Source organism: Corvus kubaryi, unplaced genomic scaffold, assembly GCF_017639235.1.
Source record: "Corvus kubaryi isolate FWS band 111438036 unplaced genomic scaffold, C.kubaryi_AGA036_p1.0 37398, whole genome shotgun sequence".
NCBI classification, from domain to species: domain Eukaryota; kingdom Metazoa; phylum Chordata; class Aves; order Passeriformes; family Corvidae; genus Corvus; species Corvus kubaryi.
The window spans coordinates 42,876,895-42,898,761 of record NW_024581137.1 but is presented as its reverse complement, the minus strand read 5'-3'; the positions used below and the strand labels follow the sequence as shown (position 1 = coordinate 42,898,761).

Genomic DNA, 21,867 nt, shown 5'->3' with positions numbered 1-21,867 from the left:
AATTCCAGGCATCTGCCAGCACTATGATACTTGCCAACTATTGCTGACAAAATAAAGTTATTCAGTTTTAACTCACCTACAACTTTCCTCTACTGTGAGCCTACAAAAACAAAAATCCTTTGACCTCAATGCTAGCAAACAAGACTTGCTCAGCCCACATACTCTGCATGCAACAGTAACACAAATCTATGATTTTTAGTATAATGTTTATGCATATTTAATATTAATTACATTTACATATTTTAATTATGCTACTACATTAACAATACTAGATACAATATTTAGTAAAAACAACTAGCATGGTTAAGTCTTCAAATTTTGGTAGTTTTCTATCAAGTATAAAACAGAATAGAAAACAAAGTTACCATGAAGAGGAAAGCGTATTTTAACAGAAGCAGCCAAGACCTGTTGCAAAACAGATCACGTATGCTGACATTTAGACAAAACCCTGCAGTAATAAAAGGTACTGTCATTCACTATATTTACAAGAAACTGCCTAATAGTTCAGTTACCGACTGCACTACAGTGATTATTTTAAAAAACCCACAGAGCACAGCATCTTGTCCTTCAGAAATAATTTGTACATACGAAATGACCTTGTTTAAACCATATGTGCTAGAAAATATAGAACTCTGCAATAGAAAGATGTTAAAAAAGTTGAATACTGTGGAAAAAAATTTATTAAGTCTATACAAGTCTTCTGAAACAAACCATTGGCTTTGATACAGTAAATTCAAGTGAATACTCATTGCAATAGTGTTTTTTCATACAGAGATCAAGAAGCCCTATAGCTTCCCATTTAGTGTCTGTGACAGAAGTTTTATTTCTGAATAAGTAGCTGCACAAAGCAGACGTGATAAGAGATCTCACAGCCACAGTGAGCTACAGTTGAGATAAACTTATATTACAAACATTTCAGAAAATTAAGAATCCATACTGAAGTGTGGCAAATGGATTCACAATGAAAGAACAATGACATCACTCACACCCCTTGCCAATAATGAAGACTTTCTGCAGCAAGCTAGAGCAGACCATCATAAAAACCTAGAGTGCAAGAGTACCACAAATTTAGTATATAAATATCACAGGATTAAAACTCCAGTTAAGCCATCAACTGAAGTGATGATTAAAAGGAAAACATGGCATCTCCCAGCTTTGCAAAGGAAGCTTTCAAAGCATCTCTTCAAGAAAGTGCTGATAACAATTAGGGCCTGTGCCAATTTGTGTTTTAGACTCCACTGCTGTAAGACAAAGTTTTAGCAGATTTGTCTACGAACTGTATAATCCTGCTGCTTTTAACACCTTAAAAAAGCATTTACTAGAAGAGATGAAATGTAACATTTACAGTTCATACTGTTTCCAAGATCTGTGCACACTATAGTTCTATAATTTCAACAGAATTTAAAAATAAGACGAAGAGCAGACAATACAGTAATGTGTTTGTTAGATGGCTTTGTTTGGAATAGTTACACAATTAACGTATACAGTTGTAAAATTTTTAGTGCATTTGTTCTTGCACATTATTTATGCTACTTATAAAAACCTGAAGATTGCAAATTGGGCATGCTTACCATAACATTTTCAAACTGGGAAAGCTGCAGAACATTTTTTTCTACAAGTGTTCACTGCCATGATACAAAACAAATATGTGCAAACTGCAAGGTCCCTAAAAATAGCATTTAATGACTTTATGTACAGAAAGATGTAACTATCTGTTTAAATATGCAAAGAATAAGCTTCCCAAAGTTTATAACATAGAACAATATCCACCACATGCTCCTCCTCCTCCATATCCTTCTTCCTTGTTTGATAACTTTACACCTCTGTTTTGGCTTTCACTCTCCCACAGTCCAGGAGTCTGAATGATTTTTTCAACAAGTTCTTCAAAGGCGCACTGCACACCATCACATGTTTTTGCACTTGCCTCTGGAGAGGAGACACAAAAAGTCAAGCATTACCCTAACTTCTTGTAACATGCTTATATTTCTCTTTCAGTTAAGTTTCAACCTACAACAGACTTACAACTTCTACAACATATTCTGTAAAAATATAGCAGTGCCAAAACAAGCAGGTATGCAGATTTGTCACCACACAGGTAGCACCTCAAAGTATTTCTAATAGAAGAGCTTTCAAGATGAACTTCACTAGAACATACAGAGACAGCTATAGCTTAGCTTTACTTTTCTGTGGAAAGTACTCTAGTAGGAAAAATTAGGATTCTTGTCTGAAAAACCTGGTTGCTATTCTGTATTTCAGTTCTGTACATTAGTCATAACTGCAGTACCATCAGACCATAAGAACCAAGGCTCCATACTGCAGCATTCTGGGTCCATCTCCATGATAAAACTCATCCGATAAAAAGCAGTAAGGGATTTCATTCCTTTTGCAGTTAGAAGAATTCTAGGTAATTTCACTCAGGATCCTTACTTTGACCAAGACTAAGAAATCATCTAACCACAGGTTATATTATGAGAACAACAGACACCACCAGAAATTGTTCACTTCCACAAGGGCTTGCCCTGCTTGTCTATGCAGACATGCAGATACTTAATATATGCAGCATGCATATATACAAATATATATGTGCACTTATAGTCTAATTCTCATTTTTGTTTTCATCTTCCATGCACTTAATAGCTTGTGCCTCAACTTTGAGCTTTTATTTCCACATCTGACACTGTAGCTGAAAAGAAATACAGCTGGACACTAAACAAAAGTAAGTCTTTAGTCAGAGATAAAGAATGTAAGTCTAAGTACAGGAGTGAATGAGTACATGTCAATGAAGTGCTCTGCAACTGGCATCATCCTGTTAAATAATCCCTTCTGATCCTTAGGTGAAACACATAAAAAACATATGCATAAAGAGCCACTTCTACACCCATATTTTAATTTATCGTTATATGGCTTTGCCTACAAGACCCATTTCATTTTGCAGCAAGATGAGACCAATATATTTTCTCCAGTCACAATTATGTCATTACTCAATCCCACCCACCATTTATAAGTTAATTATATACCTACCTATTTTTACATCCCAGTTCTAATACAGATATCTCTCAGGTACCAGCTGTTTTGCTATATTGAAGGCTGGCCACTAGCACCAGTTTTCCCTCTTTCATTTTGCTTCTGTAATTAATTTAGCAAGTCAGCTGGGAAAAGAAATCAGACAAAACCCCAAACCCAAAACAGGTTTCATCAGGCTACAGAAAGACTGTACTCTGCCCTTCATCCTTATGAATTTCTACATAATCATCTACAGTTAGAACAGATATCTGAACATAGGGACAATTTTAAAAAACATGAATACCCATTACCTTTGTGCCTACTGCAGGTGAGAAGTATCAGCTGGACTGGGCATGTAAAGACTATCAACCTTACAGAAGTGGTACTTTTCCTTATGTAACAAAAACCAAGAAAAATCTCTGCAAATATCTGTAACATACCTATGAACAACATGGAATGTTTTCTTGCAAATTTGAGGCCTTCATTTCTGTCAACTTCACGGTTTTCCTATAATAAAACAAAACATTAGTATTCATTATTAACAAAATACACCAGCAAATGACTTACTGCAGTTGAATTTGGTTTACCTTATCAATCTTGTTTCCAACTAACATTTTCACTATGTCATTCCTTGTGCAGTATGTTTCCAATTCATTTAACCAGTTATCCAGCTTGACAAAAGTATCTCTCCTCGTGACATCATAAACTGAAAGATATTAGCGGTATTATTTCCACAATATTTTTCCAAGAATTACAGCTTACATTACAAAAGGAGCAAAAATCATGGCTTTTTGAATCAGAAAATTGAAGGAGTCCTAAGGATTCAAATTTACCTTCTATACGAAGAATTGGAAAAAAAAGTAGGACATCCATCAGCTCAAATCACTGATGCAGAAAAACTCCAAGCTTCAGCCACCTACGGTTCTCAGATTAACACACCTTGATACATCCTAGCTTACAGACTAGAGACTATCATTCTCCAAGGAATTCTACACTTGCAGGAATTCTACACTCCAAGGAATTCTACACATCCTGATGTAGGATACTTAAAATCACTACACAACAGCTATGCAAAGAGGATGGCATGACCTTCAGTACTGAAGCTATGAAAGTGTTTTTTCCTTTGTTTTCACAACCCATGTGAAGACAGGCATAAACAGCTTCTTTCAATCAAATCTGTAACTTGGCTTGCATGAACAACCTTATTTTTTGGAAGACAGGAAACAAAGAAACAGTCAGGAGATAGTGAATAAAATGGGAGAGCAAATCTCAACAGCAGAACCTTCTACCTCCCGAACAGTGCTTGTTTACAGCTTTCAACAGTAAGTGGCAAGTTCAGTGCAACTAAGTGACTTGACACAACATGCTTTGACAGCACCTTCCTATTCCAGGAAGATAATGCAACTCATGACTTGAGAAACCTACCAGGAGGTCACATGACAAATGTTATTCCACATTAAACAATTTAACGGGACACAATATCTTAGCAAGGTTCTCTGAAGTCAAGAAAATTAAATGTACTTCGCTGCCTTTACTTCAGTCAGCTCCTCACTCCTAGCAATGGAGAAGCAGAACTTCAGAGCTCAGTGCCTAGCAAACAGGCTCCCATATATGAAAAAAAAGCACAAATGAGATTTCACTGTGAAGCTGCAATTATGGGTTTTGCCCGGGTCTCTCACACACGGATTGGTGCTTTCTATGTGCCCAGCTAGCCTTTTCTAAGTGATTCTGACTGCGTAACATCCCATCAGTTGGGAGACAAATAATAAAAAACCCCAGCCAGATTCCACACTGTTTATATTAATGTCATTAGGAATAAACAACAGGGAGAAGAAAAAGAAAAAGCTGTATCATACTGATACAGAGAGACCCCACTGAGGTGATCATTTTTTTTCCACTCTGCACTTAGTAAGCACAGGCAAAACCAAAAAGCAATAAAAGACGAATTCATGACGGCACAAGGACAACAGCTCCAAGCTATCCTTTCAGATAGCAGTAGCTTTTATTCTCATGCAAAAATCAAGAGGTTCTCAAGCCAGTTACGACTGACTACATGAGAAAGAGGTTGAGACATCAAGATCCTTTAATATGAGTTGTTCAACACAGATACAAAGATTTTTAATATCAATTAGATATTATATAAAGGCTATATGAGTTTGTGTAACTCCAATGCATGAGAAAACCACAAACATTTGAACTAGCATGCAAAAATATACTTACCTAGGATAACACCTTGTGCACCTCTGTAGTAACTGGGGGTTAATGTTCTGAACCGCTCCTGACCTGCAGTATCCTAAAAAGCCATTCAAAAAGTCCCATTATTTAGAATTTGAGCAGAATGTAGTTTAGCTTTCAGGTATTCTACTCCTAATGAACATACAAAGTAAGATTTAAACTATATTCCGCTAGCAGACTAGCTGAGTTTATTCCATCCCCTGCTGTTTTACTACACATTAACTTTGAGATTTTATGTAGTCTGTCCTGGCAAACACCTTTGAACAAACACCTAGATGTAGTATGTAACTGGATTATATAACAGTTAGATAGCCATTTCTGCAAAGGCATCTGATCTGCAGCTAGTACTGCAGCAACCAGCAAGAAAGCAGCACAGCTGCAGTACTAAGATTTTCTAACAAGCATCACAGCCCATGACAACAAAACCAGTTCCTTCACTTCATTTACTTGGTCCAATTAAATTTGATTGGGTATCTGGATAAATGCACTAACATGTCATAACACAGCAGAAGCAGAAATAAGTAAGAGGTTTTTCTGGTTTTAAGCAAAGTTGAGTTTACATCCTAAAATTAGAACGCTGTTTTCTTATCAGAGATTAAGTTATAGTGCACACTCATTGAAGACTTTATGCATAGAATATTTAAACACCTTTATCCAATTTACCCAGGTTACAAGTGACACACGAAACATTGTGGATTCCCTGACAAAGAACCTGAATAAGCAAACTCGACTTCAACATTCTACAAGCCACTCAATCAATGACACACATCTAAAACTTGTTTTGTGTTATGATGCACCTTCACAAGCTTTTCTTTTCCAGTTTAGCTCAGGATTATTTCTTTATATTTACCAATATGTAACATTCCTCATTCTCCTATCAGTCTGGTTTTCATCCTGTATGCCTTTTTTATTTTCTGTCAGGCTATTGCATTTATTTTCCTTGTCAAACCTGTTTAATTCATGGATGATTACTACTATAACTAAGACCTAAGTCCTGCTTGTTAGTGAGGTATGAAACACCCTCCAAGCTACAGAAACGCTGCAATACACATTTCATGTTCTACTACTGCTTCCCAAGGAAATGAAGGTCTGGAATCTTGCTTATATGAGAAACAAGGTTTTAGTCTTGCTTGGTACAAGAAGACACAACTGGGTCTAGCTATTCAAAAGGTGCTTCAAGTCACATAAGTCTGGAGGCTGGTTTACACAATGGAGAATATTTTTAAAAAGCTTGGAAGTACTTTTTCTTCACTTGCCATAATAGAAGTTCTACTTTTAACTAGAACAGAAGTTGAACACTCTAAAGCTACGATTACAAACACTGCTCCTCTCTCTTTGAAATGCATCTGCTATAAATAAATCTGATATTGAGCCTATAAAAGTCTTTGTATGAGGGCTATGAAATTTAGACTAAAAATGGGTTTAAAGAGGTAATGTATGAGCATGGAATTGTAATTCTTAACCTATTAACCTCAGTGTTACAGGCAAAATTTAGTAAAGAAGTGCAACCTTCTACTGATTTAATACCATTTAATTCCTCTTTTTCTCTACTTCTATCCCAACGAGACCAAGAATTAGTACTGCAGAAGCTCACAGGCAGCAGAACCACCCCACCAGCCAGTTGTCCCACAGTTCATTGCACCTTCTGAATGCTGCAGTATTAACCTCCCACTTCTCCAAATCACCTTCATATTAACAGAAAAGGATTCTATACAAACTATACATTATACAAACCCTAGCTATTCCTAAAGGAAAGCAACACATGAAGAACTTAGGAGAGACTTACCCATATTGCCAGTTTAGCTTTGTTCCCATCAACTGAAATAGTTTTCACCTTGAAGTCCACACCTAGAGGAGGAAAAATATTTTAGTTCTTCAAACATACTACAGCTATCTTTTAAAAAGAAAATAAAGAGAAATGTAAAAAAGATAAAATCAAACTCTGAAAAAAATCTGTGTTTTGACATGAGCAAGAAGAATAAGTTCCATTAGCTATTTATGAACCTTGCTCAAAATGCAAGGTTTTCTTGCTGACGGACTTTTCCAAAAGCCTAAAGGGCCTTTTAAGTCATTGACTGAAAATATTTTATGGAAGTAAAGCAAATACTACATCTCTTGTATTAAAGCACATATGCCAGGACAAGTTTCCAAGTTTGTAATTCAAATGGATTAACTTTCTCTTCATTACTCCAAACATGTTCTCCAAACAGACAACAAGGTAACGGTTCTGCTGCTCAGTCATCTACTCCAACAAGTAGCAGCTCTTCCCCCTTCATGCATCCTCCACCTCCAGGAACTAGCAGCCTATCAATTGCTCAAGGACAAGCTGCACAAAACTCAGGCCAAGGAGAACAATATGTTAGTGACTGCAAATTTAAAGGATAGAGTGACACACATCTGTTTGAGAGGCTCAGCACTGTTATGATCCATTATGCTTTAATTTAACCCTTGGGTTACTAATAGCAAGTAGAAATATGTTTCAAGTATTTTGGAGCAACTTTCACTTCCCACCAGGCAGCAGCTCTGAAATGAAGTAGCAGTGTGGAAAGTTGATACTTTTATGAGAACAACTTTCAAGTGCAACAGCAACCTTTTTGCACTTGGAATTACAATGTCAACCATCACACTCCTTACCAGAAAAAGAATTTAACTATTCTAATAAAAAATGAGTAGAGCCTCAGGATGAGTGCGTTGCACTTACATTCCCAAATTTATGCAGATTACAAACAAATACAAACAGCTGCCAAAATACATTCAACTTAAAGTCACAGAGGATATATAGGATGAGTAAGAAAGTGCATATTATAAGCAGCTTTAGACTTCAGTTGCACTGAAGTTTAAAAGAGCTTTGTTTCAAAAAAAATAAACACAATTTTTATTCCAGTGCTTCACAGCTTCAGCTCACTGAAGTGTTCCCTGAAGTGTCAGGTGTTTTGCAGACAAAATTCTGCAGTGGAAGAAGACCATACTCTATTTCAAGCAAAACTTTCTCAAAGGACATCAACTTTTGTAGTAACTGAACAGAACTTATATTTTTTTCCATGTACTTGGACTCCTAGCCCCTAACATAGCAGTAATATAATGCTCGATACCATGTACAAGGATGGTACATTATTCTAGAGTTACGTTCACAGAAAAGAACAGTTGCTATTAACTTTATTTTAAACACCAGTTCTTAGAACTTTACCTAGTTCACAGAAGTCTGCTATGCTAGCAATTTGACTCAATTTGATCCTAGAGAACATTCTGTTCTGCCCACTTTTCAGTACTCAGCAGTAACTTTTAGACTAAGAGAATTTCTTTCTTCCACTGTAATTGCATGTTTCTCCCCCTGAACTCCAAAAATCACCATTTTCAGTTCAGTCAGCCTGTCCAACAGTTCACAGGGCATTCTTTTATCCATTAATCTGGTACCAAACCTGTAACTGCAAATATTACAAATCTATTGGGTACTTAACATGACAAAATACGTCATAATAATTTCAAGAAACAAAACTTTCTTCCTCAAGATAAATATATTATATGTATTCTGAAGCCACAGTATCCTTCTCCCATTCAGTAAACAGATTCAATTATCTTGTGCCTGCACGGTTCTGCAATTTTCATTTAATGGAAATGAATATATACACCTTTATGTTAGCCTTGCTGCTGGTTTAAAATTCACTTTACATTTTGCAAGAGTAATGCAAGTAAAATAAGAAACTAAAATAGTGACTAAACCCCATGTGTTAAACGGACTGTTGAAAAGCAAAAGTATGAAAATGAAATAATAGCATACCAAAATATACCCTTTAAAGTGATTGAGGCATGTCAAATATAATTCTAACAAACAAAGAAGCTCAACACATATAAAAGCCAATTAACAAAAAGAAAGCTTTTAAATACGTAGGTTTTTGGTTGCCAATCTGCCATAATGGCAGACAAGTAGAAAAAAAAAATTAAGGCTCAAGAAAATCTTGTGGAATGGACAAACAGGATACTTGTATTTCCTAAAACCAACAGTGAAATACAGACATGTTTGTGACAGGTGTCAGTTCTGACCTTGCAGGAGTGATGTGTCTACCCTTGACAGCAGAAAGCTGACAGTGCTTTCCACCATGCCTTGGAAGGCAGCCAGAAACAAGACAGCACTACTAGACTGTACTCCTGTGTGTTAACACCCCCTTCCTCAGCACTACACACTAACATACTATGGACTTACAATCTGCAAGAAGCAGCTCTGCCACTGATACTGCTCTCACATTCAGGCCAGTAATGCCATGCTGTATTTATAGGAAGTGCACAATCAGCTACAGTGTACTACTTGGGTTGTAGATAAGTGACAAGTTGGACAGCTTAGGAGTTTGAGGACTCCAAACGCAAGGAAAGCTAAAAAAGTTAAGAGACGTCAGATCTGTGCAATACATCACTTCATTTATGAAAGGAATTGCACTGAACACTTATCTAGAATCTCTCATACAAAGAGCAAGCAAGTGAAGACAAGCACGAGCAATAAGGACAACAGAAAATACTGGGGTGCATGCAGTCTGGTAAGATCCACGTGATGAAGCCCAACAAACAAGCCAGCCTCAAGAGAATACAAGGACAGATAATTTGCTAGGTTAAATACAATATGTTTAATCCAACTGAAGCTACTGAAGCTGAACTATTTGCCAAAAGAAGCTTATTCTGCAGAGAATATCAAAGGATTTTTAGTAAGTCTGAAGAAAAACCCACACAAAACAATCATTTAGGGTTTCCTTTAAATTGCACCCAATAGGTCTGTGCAATCTATGAAGGTAAGGTATGTCTCAACAGGTCATCACAGGGGACCAGTTGTGCTGCAGCCAAGGCTTTCTTCAGTATTGTGGGTTTGTGTGCAGTTCTTGCTATATGTTAAAGAAAACCAAACCAACCACAGTTCTCTTCACTTTCTAATCCAAATAAAAAAAATATAGTCACTTTAGCCAGTTCAGCAGTCAGTATGTAGATGACACTGAAAGAAGACATTATTTATAGTCCTTTCATTTTGGAAAAGCACCATACTCTTCAGTTTCAACAGGAAAGCCTTTAAAACCTCTTATGTCCCCTATCTCAAAGCAAAATAGTGTTTAATTAGCACAAGAAGAACTCCAAGCCAAGACTCACAAAGTGTTTTAAGACTTTACCATCTTGTAAGTACCTGAAATTGGCATCTAGGGTCTGTCTTCATGCAGCAGAATAGTTACCTCTAGGAACTCACTCCAACTGCTTTATCTATATGAACAACAAATCATGCCCTGAATTTAAAGTCAACATGTTGCTTCTCATAAATACATTCACCAGAAAAGTGGCAATGCCACTGGATAGTAGTTCAGAAAGAAAAACAAGAAAATAAATAAAAACCCAGATTCCATCCTCTTCCAGTTAAGTGGGGAAAAAAATGAATCTGCTATCCCCCATGAGTGCCCCACACACCATGCTGTAAGGACTTGCACAGCTGGGGTCACAGCAGCTCTACTGCACAGCACTACCCCAAACATCAGCTAGATGGGCCTAACAGGGTGATCTATGCCAGCTTTTGCTCAGTCTCTAGAAACTGACTTTTCCTGCCAAATGATCACATTCATTCCACATTAGTATATATGTTTCAGAACTCAAACTCTATCTGAAGTAATGCTTACAATGAGTACTCTTCCTCCTTTTTCACACCAGAAACAGAGCAGAGGAGGACCTGCCAGGTCCTCCAGGCAAATCAAAAAAGATTTGCCAGCAGTAAACCTTGAATTGTTGCTATTTAACAACCAGTGATTAGCTACCACACATGCTGTTGTGTAGTTTGACAAACGCAAAGACCAATTACTTCAGCAAGTAATTCCTTAGTTTCTCAAACAGCGCACTGATGCCAGTTTTTGACACAGATAAAGAATATTATGTACAAACACCAGAACGAAAGAAAAGAAACCCCACTATTAAAAACAAACAAAAAAATCCTGAAACAATAAAGATGCCCACACAGACTGAAATAGTCTTTAAGTATTCAAAACAATGTGAAAGCTGAAGTAGCTATTCTGCACTAACTTCCCGGCTCACATGGTCGACATATCAAGTAATAGGACCTGAAGTATATATGCAGTGCCAAAACTATTAGATTAGAATCCAAGATTGCTATCTTCACTACCTGATCTATTTCATTCCTGTTTCCTTCCATGCTATTCTCCCTCATAAACTGAGGTGGGGCTACTTGCACAACTTCATTTTTTATGAGCAATGGAATGAACAAAAATAGGTCACGTTCCTCCCCTTGGCTTCTCAGTGCTTTATATGCAACAGTACTCCTGAATCTTATTAACATTTATGAAAAACAGATCAGTTTTTTAATTCTTAGTAAATTAGACAGAGCTGGTTTTGCTTACCAACAGCTGAGCTCAAAGAAAAAATTTTATATAAGCTCTTAGACAGACCTCTTCCTACAGAGAAAGTAAAAAATGCAATTGAAATGATGGTGTGACAAAGTATCTATCTTCCATAATTTCAGTTATTACATTGGCACAGAGCTGCACCACACTCCTAGAAGTTCCATTTTGTTTCCTTTGAGAACCAACCCACTCAGTGTATCCCGCATTCTGGGTCACTCTCCTCCAGCAGAACTGACCCATGCTGGTAGGTATAATACCAGCACAGCAATGACACATCACTGCCTTTTTCCCAAGCAGCTCTAGATTCTTGGCTCTCTTCCACTTTTCTCAGGAGTCTAACTGCCAAGGAACTGATTGCTATAAGTAGAAGGAAAAAAAGCCACATTGTAATTTCCTCCCCATGGAGGAAAAGCAGAAGCCACACAGAACCCAGTGCACTCAAGCACTGTCAGAAGTTGGAAGAGTTAATACTACCTGCTACAGAGTCTTAAGATAGCTACCGCTTATCATATTACATAGACACAAAGTCTGGACATCAGCATTATTAGTCAAAAATCTGATGGCTATTTTGCACAGATAAAGCAGTAGGAGAGTAGTAGTTCCTACAGAAAGGCAGAAGTCTGAACTTCACTACATGTTAGACAAGTCTGAACAACCACAATTCTACACTGAAAATGTTATCAATTTTTCTGAGGTAGTATCAGCACATACTTACCAATTGTTGCTGCAAGTTCTGGGTCAAACGTATCATCTGTGAACCGCAGCAGAAGGCTAATAGAGAAAAGAAAAATAAGAGATACTATTACTACAGCATATCCATACGTTGCTGGAAGCCTATAAATTGCAAGTCTGAAAGGAACAGCAAGACCACATAGCTAAATAAACTCACATCTGGGGTTTTTTTTTTTGTAGGAGAGAAATTAGGGAAAAAAGAGAAGAACATGGAAAGAACAGAGCAGACATGCTCTGCTACCTGAGCCCATGTCTCTTCTCTGCATGTAGCACCCAGAATGTCTCTTTGAAAACAAAGTACCATACAAGTTGTCAAATCAGTTGCCTGAACAGTCACGTGATCTGCTTCGCAAAGCATTTTACTTCAACCTTATTCTATTTTTCTTCTTCCAGAAATCAGTACAAAAGTAGTAATTTTTGTTTTGTTTCAATATTGCTTCATACAGTATTTCTGTAAGCTTGAGAAATAAATTCCAAGTCAGCTTTTCATCCCAGAAATAACTCCTTGAGCTGGGCACACAGAGGAACAGCAAGGACAACACCCATCAGAAATAAAGACACAGAAGCTGAGGAGTAGAATTAGCTCCCCACTGTTTTATGATTTCCTACCTTTTTATATAAAAGGACTCATGCACACAACATTTCCCCCAATCCTGATGAATGCATTTGCTACCAAGAGAAAAAGTTACAACTAAGTTTTAACAGCACATCACACCATAGCAGTGCAATGTCCCTTAAAAAAGTGCCCAAAATGCCACTGGTGTCAAATGCAAATATTTTTGTGAGAGACAAAGATTCTGAGCACACAGTTTCTAAAATCATCTGTGTATCTGTGGCAAGTGCACGTGGCAGGCAGCTGTTTGCTATGACCACAGCTTCTACTCATTTCCAGGCTGGAGAAACAAAACAAAGCCTTATTTACCTTTTGGTCTTCCCCCGCCTTGTTCTTTTCTACTCTTTTTGTATGTGAATTTAGGAGTCAAGTGCTTTTTAGCATTTGTCCTGCCTTGACAAAAACAGTAACCACTGAAATTCCTTTATTTCAATGAGGATGAGTGACAACTCCAAAGACCAACATTTTTTCTCTCCTTACTCCAGAATCCCAAACCAAATGGTAGCTTTATTTATCAAAGAATAATTAAAATAATAGTAATTTTTTTAAAACCACAGCACGTAGGTTTTTACCAGTACTTTCAGATGGTTGCATCAGGATGCTATTTAAGAGCAGCTATTTTTAGTTACAACCAAAACTAGTTTCACTCAGAACAGACAAATTATGGAACCCTTATACTACTACTAGAATAAAAACATCACTTTACCAGTCATGCATGCCAAGCCCAGCCAACTTCTATCTTCCCCACCTTTTTTTCACATGTAGCTATAATCTTCCACAGAGCACAGTACCCTCACAGGGACTATATTTAAGACAGCATTTGTTCAGAAGTCAGGACTCCAACCACTTACTACACCATGCTAATACCAGTTTAACATGTGACCTTTCCTAGTCAACCAAGAGGTAAGAGACAAATTTAGGAACTGTTCAATATTAAGTTCCTGTACCTGAACAACTGCATTGTTATCATTTAATAGCATTATCTCCTCCACGTAATTCCTCTTTTAACAAGTTTTCTGATGTAAAGAAACATGTATATTAATAGGTATGCAAAACCACCATGTGTTTTATCTGCCCCAGGAAAAATTCTTCCGTATGGTCACTCACATATAAGAGATGACCTCAACTAAAAGAAATTTGCTCAGATCATGTCTGTCACCAGGGGCCTACTGTACTAATTATCAATTCAGTAGCTAACTCAAACGAGTAACTGACAGATTTTTAACAAATATAGGCGTTTATTTTTCCAAATTAACAGCCTGTATCTAATTTAGGGTCACAGCAGAGGACACAGATTACTGCCATAAAATGATCAAATACAAAATTACCGGTGTGGTACATTCCCAGATGTCCTCCTGCATTTATATCCCACTCCCTTTACTAAGAACTATGTCACTACCAAAAAAAAAAAAAAAAAAAAATTAAAAAAAAAAAAGTCCCCACACAAATAAAATCCCAACCCCTTAGGGCTGGGATTTACAGCTTAACCAAAGCCATGAATAGGGCAGGGAGGAAGAAATCAACCTCAAAGTACTTGATAAAGCCTGTAATTAGCAAAAAAAGCTGTGTTAGAACCACTTCGCTGCGTCCCCATGCTCTCCCGCACACATCCAATGCTGGGTCACTTGTGACTCTATATATACGTATTAGGGACTAGACATTGACCCCAAAGCGCTACGGAAATGTACAAGGGCACCTATGTCCCCACGACGCACCGCTGCGCCGGGCACAGGCCGGCCCAAGTGACCCTGGGCAGCCCGACAGAACCCCATCTTCATTTGTTTGCAGCTGGGCCTGGCAGACACTAGCTCAGGGCCGTCGGCAGCGGGAGCGCTGGGGGGGAGGACGAGGAGGAGGGGGAACCTCTCGCCCACCGGAGGGCTGGCCGGGAAGGGGCGAAGGAGCTCCCCCCGCGGGCCCAGCCCTGCGGGGCCCAGGCCGCGCCCAGGCGGCGTTGTCCGACAAGGGGCCTAGGCTGGGGCCGGCCGGCCAGGAGAAGCTGTGGAAGGCTGGTGGGCGCCCCCTCACCTGGACTTGCCAACGCCGCTCTCGCCGATGATAAGAATCTTCAGGGTGGTCAGCACGTCCTCGTCCATCCCGGCAGCGCCCCCGACCCAGCCCCGACCGCCCGACGCTCCCTGCGCAGCTGCGGCAGCGACGCTGCGCCTGCGCGGGGCCGCCCGCGGTTTGTTTACAGCGGGCGGGGCGGGCCGGGCACTGTGCGCGTGCGCGGGGCCGGCGCGGGGGGTGCGGCGCGCCCTGGCCGTGGCCTGAGGGGAGCGGGAGACGCCGGTGGGGTTTGCAGCTGGTATCGGTGTCGGAATCGAGAGCCGTGGGGAGAAAAGAAACCAGATGAAATGGGAGCGGGTTATTAGACGTTGGAATGGGCTGCCCGGGAGGTGGTGGAATCCCCTTCCCTGGAGGTGTTTCAGGAAAGACTTGACGTGGCATGCAGTGCCGCGGTGCGGTTGACACGGTGGTGATCGGTCATAGGTTGGGCTCGGTGAGCTCAGAGGCCTTTTCCAGCCTCACTGATTCTGGATTCTTGCGCCACACGAAGGCAGTCGGCCAGCGCTCGCTGCGGGAGCAGAGCCAGCTGCCGCCTCCCGTGGGGAGCAGCTGGTCCGGAGCCTGCCACCGAAATGTGGGCTCATTTGGGCACAAACCAGCACTGGAGGCCAGTTGGTCCCTGGCACCACGTACTTCTCTACCAGCATCTTACATTCTCCGTTAAAAGCCCAAAATGGTTTGGGTTTTTTTTAACCGATTCCTATGAGAAAGCCTCTTTATAACCAATTCAGCTAACCTGTTATTATGGCTTGAAACCTACTTCAGGCCACGTGTAAACAAGTGCAACTCTTCTAAAATTAACAGAGTACATGTCAGATGTGGGTCTGAGATTCCTTGGCCAGTGCTGTAGTCCTTGGCCCAGCTGGGCAGCCTCTGGCTAGGCCAGAGACTGACTCCATCAAACATAAACAAGTTCAGGCTCTTCCATAATCACATCAGTCACACAACCAGTCACACTAAAGGAAGAGATCAGGCCATGTCAGCAGTTTGTACAAGGCAGGTGCACTTGTGAGGTCATCGTGGTTTCTGTCAGAACAATGGCTGCAGAGGGCACAGCTCTTCTAGCAGAGTCCTGACTGCTGAGCAGTTGCCTTCACCTGAGTTCCAGGGTCAATACAGATACTGTTTGTCAGAGACTGAAAATAGTTCATACCTCAAACATTGATATAAAGCTTTGCTCATTATAAAGAAGCTACAACTGAAGAAGCCTCCCTGAAGAGTGGGACTTTGAACTGAAAGTCAAATTGTTGATTAGATAAAGGGAAATGCATTGTTCAATCATCTCAGGCTGAGGGAAAGGTGTGCATCCACAAAAGGCCAAAGCCACCAGCTACAACTGTCCCCAGCTGAGTTTGGGGTGGGGGGAGAGCACAGCTCACAGAAGCTAGGTTTACACAGACTCCCCCCAACCGAGGGGGGAGGAGGAGGTTTTGGGTGCCTGGTGCAACCTCTGGTGAGAGGCAATAAACACCCATCCTCCGATTACACAAACCGGCCCAGCTGTGGAAGCCCCAACCGCACAGGGCACATCCACAGGACATTTATGTGAGAGGCTTGGCCCCACAGGTCTGCACGTGATGCAACAGACCCAGAGTCTGCTGTGAGACAGCCCCCCACCTCCAGGGGACATGCCCACCTAGCCTGAGCATACATACCCATCGGATTCTGTACCTTTTGGGGGGACCTTCACCACCAAGAAGACTAGCTGGAGAGGATCAATGAACATTGTTGGGATCCACAGAGTGGTGATATTTTCCTTATTCTGTCCCTGTCACTCTTTCTGTCCCCCCCACCTATCTTCTACTTCTTTCTTTCTTTCTCTCTCTCTCTCTCTCTCTCTCATATTTACCATCAAATAAAACCCTTACTGTTGTCACTGGCATATGGTCTCGTTTGCACCTTAATTCGGGCAGAGGCATTTCTAAGAACCTTAAAACTGGATCATAACACTGTTCTTGTGTTTTTGTGGTAAACCTCTCTGTTGCCGGGCTCCTTCCACTTTCAGGATCTGGCCTCCTGACACTGTTACCTCAGAAAAAGAAGTTCCAGGATGAGTACAATAACAGTAATTATCCTATTAAACTCTGGAAACATATTCTATAATTAAATGTGCAAATGGCTGGCTGTGTTTACAACAGCACTGTGCCTGTTTGCAATGAATAATCTGAAATTGTTGAAGGTGTGACAGTTTTTGTAGTTTGGATTGTGCTTTGCAGTCACGCAAGTAAGCAGAATGTCTATACTCCCTAGTTTTTGTTGAAGTGTACAGGAACTGTGGGATCTTAGCGTGGATCAGGATGAGGATTTGAATTTGGAAGGTATATCCAAACAGCAAAGTATTCCACTAAGGCTACTGAATCTCTTGAAGTCAGAGAGTATTTGTATTCTGGGATTTGATTTTTTTTCCACTGCAGCCATATAATTAAACTATTCGATCTGGATATTAGTCCTGATTCAGATCATAATCCTATATCTCACTCAATGAAGGATTGGTCAGGATGGCATTCATATCTTTGACTTTAATGATGAGCAGATGCAAGAGAAGAGGGAAAACCTGCCCTAAATGAACAATTCCATAACTCATGCTTATGGATGTGATGTTTTAGACCTTCTTAGGCATGCTCTTTGAGAACAGGTATTTCTCCAGGTTGTCCTCCTTCAGGTGGAACTATGTAGTCCTTTCACTTTGGGATTGGATCTGAGTGCTGCAGTCAGCCTGTTTGCTGTCTGCATCTATTTTAACTCTGGAAAACCAGGCCTATTGCAGGAACCAGCCATTGGAGAATTAAGGTGTCTCAGTCCTTCAAAACAAGAATATTATTTATTCATTGAAAGATGTACAATGATAAGGACATCTTTCAACAAACTTTTGTATAGTTTCTTCATTGAAGCCATCTCTGAACTGGGAGAGACATCTAACCTGTTGTAATTCATGGGTGCCTTTTTCCTTGCCTGCTTTTCAGTACTCATCAGAAGTCCTTGCTTACTCCTAACAGCTAGCCCAATCCCTTGAGTAAGGCTGGGAGGGTTTCTCTTTGTACCATTCATTGTTCCATTTGATCCTGACCTCAGATGTGGGAGGATGAAGCCATAGCAGTGGGGTTAGCCCTCCCTGATAATCAGTCTTCCTTTCTATGCTATGTTGTTTCCTCTTGATTTCTTCTCAGTGATCTCTTCATTTCTGACAGAATGGTGCGAACCAGATCAATTTATATAATATTTATAAATAATTATGCATATATACTTTCCTTTTTCTACATACACTGCTAAGGGAAGCAGTCTGATGGTGGAAAACTAGCATAACTGGTTCCAAGGCAGGTCACTGCTACGGGGAGAGAGAGACCGAGACAGACATCAACTTTGCACTTCAGAGTTTCCCCTCGTGCTTTACACTCTTGTATGAAGTCTGCCTGGTTCCTGGTTTGATACAGGGCTCAGACAAGTAGAAAAATGTCAGGTCCATCTCAGCTTGTGCAAATGCAAATGTATGCAATCAGTCTTCCTGAGCTTTTAACTACTTCAGGGATGTGACAAAGAAGGAAAGACATCTTGACAATTATATTCTGTACTCTCACTACTAAAATTCTCTGTCCACTGTGTTACAGACTTGGCTATATACTTGACTATGGAAACAGGTCATTGGGACTGAGTAACTGTGATTACCTTTCTCAAAAGATGGGAAACTATTTATAGTCACTCCCTTAGGGCTGGGATCTATAATGAAAGGACCATTGCACTTCATGTACCCTCAAGGGACTGTAGAGCAGTTGCATACTGCAGTGTCCTTACACAGCACTGAGAGTAAAGGTGAGAAGGACCTCCATCCAGTTTGTTCCTGCTGAACCAGCTGCAGGGTAACCTTGGCAACAGAGATGAGTGTGTCAGTAATAATCAGTCATTACCATGAGAGACAACCTGGAATAAACAATAAAGAGCTCTCTCAGTCTCATTCTGTATCTGAAAGACACCTGGGAGCCTTTGGTAATTACACTTGAACCATCTGCCTTACTTCCACAGCTTAAATGTGGGGATAATGGTATTTGCTATAGAAGACTGCAGAAACAACAACGGGTCAAGGGAACTAAGCTGCCAGCACTGCTTTGTTTAGCATGAGCTCTGAAATTCACGATGGGGGAGTGTCCCCTCAACTACATGGCTATCCTCCTGTCTCTCTATGCCATCACAAGTGAAAACAGGCCTTGAAATGTATAGGTTCTGTTTGGGCTGTCTAGGTACACACAAGTCTCAGGAGCATGCACCTCTCTAGGTGTCAAAGTCCTTAATTCATTGGCATTCTCAAAGATTTTCTCAGTTAGGCCAATCATGCACAGTGTCCAGCAGAAGCTGAGAAGTTCAGCCACTTCAGAGAGGAGTTGACAGCAATTTACAGGTCTCCTGCTGCAAAGACTAATCCTGCTGTCCCGTTTCCACATTGTGAGGCTGACCTATATGTTGTTGTGGCAGTGAGTCAGGAGTTATGATTCACAGTGAAACAAGCATGATTGCTAACCTCACCCGTCCCTCCCAGCAGAGATGACACACATATACAGGCTCATTCTTTTTTGCTGCTTCATGAAGTAATTTGCAAGGTTTGTAAAACTGGCACTACTATATGTGTCATATTAAGGGAGGTTCCTTTTCTGTGTGACATTCTTAAACACACTCAGCATATCTATATGATTTTACATTCAATTAATAAAAGCGAGGAGTGAAAGTGCTGCAGCAGTCCCAGAACTCTGGGCAGGATTCTTCTGGAGACCACACTGCAATGTAAATGATTCTGCTATGTCTGGCCACTCCTTTTCTAAAGAATCTACCCTATTTTTATGAAGAAACTACACAATAATCTTTCTCTCCCCCCTTTCAACAGCAGCCAGAGTTGGGCACTCCCGTCTGTTGATCTTCTCAGTGTCTGCTTGGTTTCTGTGAACAGTAAGGGGGATTTAAGACTATAAGCGCATTAGCTCTGGGCAATTAAAATACATTGCTTATAGTCAACACAGTCGAAAAAAGCATTGGGGCTGTGACTGGAATTGGCTGTTTGGGGAAGAACAAAAGAAAAATATTGTTTCAGCCACTGAAAGAGCCATGGTTGTATATGAGAATGATATGCCAGTATTTTTCAGGGAAAACCAACATATATTTTGAAGATCATTAACTGAGACTTGCATAATGACCATGAGTAGATTGCTGGTTTTGTGCTAGAATAATGTGATTGATGAAAATAATATAAAAAACTTATTACATGCTTTGGAATTTTATTTTGCTGGAAACAAGGTGTAACTTATGAGACACCACATCTTGCTTCTCTGCTGCAAAATGATGAAAAAGGCTAGCCACCTCCTACTTACATAAAATTTTGTTCAGATAAATTGGCTAATCGTTTAATCCTAAGTAATGCAAGCAGTAATCTTAAAACCAACAATTTATCTTTCTGCATTGTGTAATGAACCTTATACCAAGGGCAGCTTTTAATACTGGAAGACCTAGATACTATTTTTTAAATGTCTCTAAAGCAACCATTGAAATCTCTAAACAATAATGATAGAGAAGTAGATTACTGTTTAGGAATGTTAGATTCCTTTACGAAACATTACTTACATTTTAAACAATAAGAAAACAGCTTTGATATCTGAACTAAATCTACCATCTACTGTACATCAACAATAAAAATGGTAAGACAACAGATTTCAAAGGACACAATAAGAACAACAAAGTTTGGATGTTAGAGTTTTCCCACAGTTGCACTTCATGTGCACTTCATGTACATACTGAACTGTGAGTGCTGTGAATTTGTCTTGTGAATAGCAAGTGTAATTGTATCCAGTGGAGCACAATCTATAATATATTTACCACTCATCACAGAATCACTTACATTGGAAAAGACCTCTGAGATCATTGAGTCCAACCTTTGAGTGATCACCACCTTGTCAACTAGACCATGGCACTGAGTGCTACATCCAGTCTTCCTTAAATACCTCCAGGGATGGGGACTCTACCACCTCCCTGGGCAGCCCATTCCAGTGTTTAACAACCCTTTCTGTGAAGAAATTCCTCCTTATGTCCAAGCTAAACCTTCCCTGGCAGAGTCTGAGGTCATGTCACAGCCTGTCCAGATCTCCCTGCAGAGCCTTCCTGCCCCCCAGCAGATCAACACTCCCACCCAACTTGGTGCCATCTGTGAACAAATCAATCCCCTCAACCAGAAATCACAGATTATCTGGCAGACCAAGTTAATAGGAAGTGTTTCCTCTCAATCTTAATGAAATAAAAACTACTAATACATGTCCAGATCTTACTATTTCCACGTTGGTGTCTCAGTTTTTCAAAAACCACTCAAGGATTTTCTTTGGACTTCCTATGATGGAGGGACAGCTAAAGATGGATTTTTAGGAATACTATAAACCTGCTACAGGAGACACAGTAGCCATGCATCTGTGTGCAGTACCTTTCTTATTAAGCAAGGTCTGTATTTCTCACAAGCAAAACAACTCAGGTTCCTTCTCAGAAAGCTGTTCTGAAAGATCTCTTCCTGTTTTCAAAGAGGATATACTTTAAGTTATCATTTCAAGGGGGGGAAATATGGAATGGAGTGAGTTTGCATTTAATAAAGAACTTATTTCTCCTTCTCCAGTTGTTTTCAGTACTTAATATGGTTAATGTTAAGGGGGGAGGGAAGGAATAACCCCTTCCCTGCTGTGAGACCATTTTATCTATAATCCCCTCTGAAGGGATAACATACCTCATCCAGCATTAGATTGCACGTGCCTGCAGGATTAGCTGTGAGAACGGGCCAGGGTGGATTGACTAACCACTGCCATCAGTATCCTGCTCTTT

At 40.0% G+C, this 21,867-nt stretch overlaps 1 protein-coding gene across 2 annotated transcripts; it reads right to left on the bottom strand.

The window, feature by feature from the left end:
• Positions 1 to 662: 662 nt before the first annotated feature.
• On the bottom strand, positions 663 to 15,134 carry RAB18 (RAB18, member RAS oncogene family). Of its 2 annotated transcripts, XM_042043435.1 has the most exons (7): positions 14,989 to 15,134; positions 12,331 to 12,386; positions 7,025 to 7,086; positions 5,224 to 5,296; positions 3,591 to 3,709; positions 3,444 to 3,510; positions 663 to 1,926 (listed from the first exon to the last, which is right to left on the bottom strand). In XM_042043435.1, exons 1-7 carry the CDS (start codon positions 15,054 to 15,056, stop codon positions 1,748 to 1,750), a joined length of 624 nt encoding a protein of 207 aa, XP_041899369.1. In that variant the 5' UTR covers positions 15,057 to 15,134; the 3' UTR covers positions 663 to 1,747. The 2 variants fall into 2 exon arrangements, with proteins under 2 accessions (XP_041899369.1, XP_041899370.1); XM_042043436.1 differs by lacking the exons at positions 12,331 to 12,386; positions 14,989 to 15,134 and adding an exon at positions 10,400 to 10,427.
• Between the last annotated feature and the right edge of the window lie 6,733 nt (positions 15,135 to 21,867).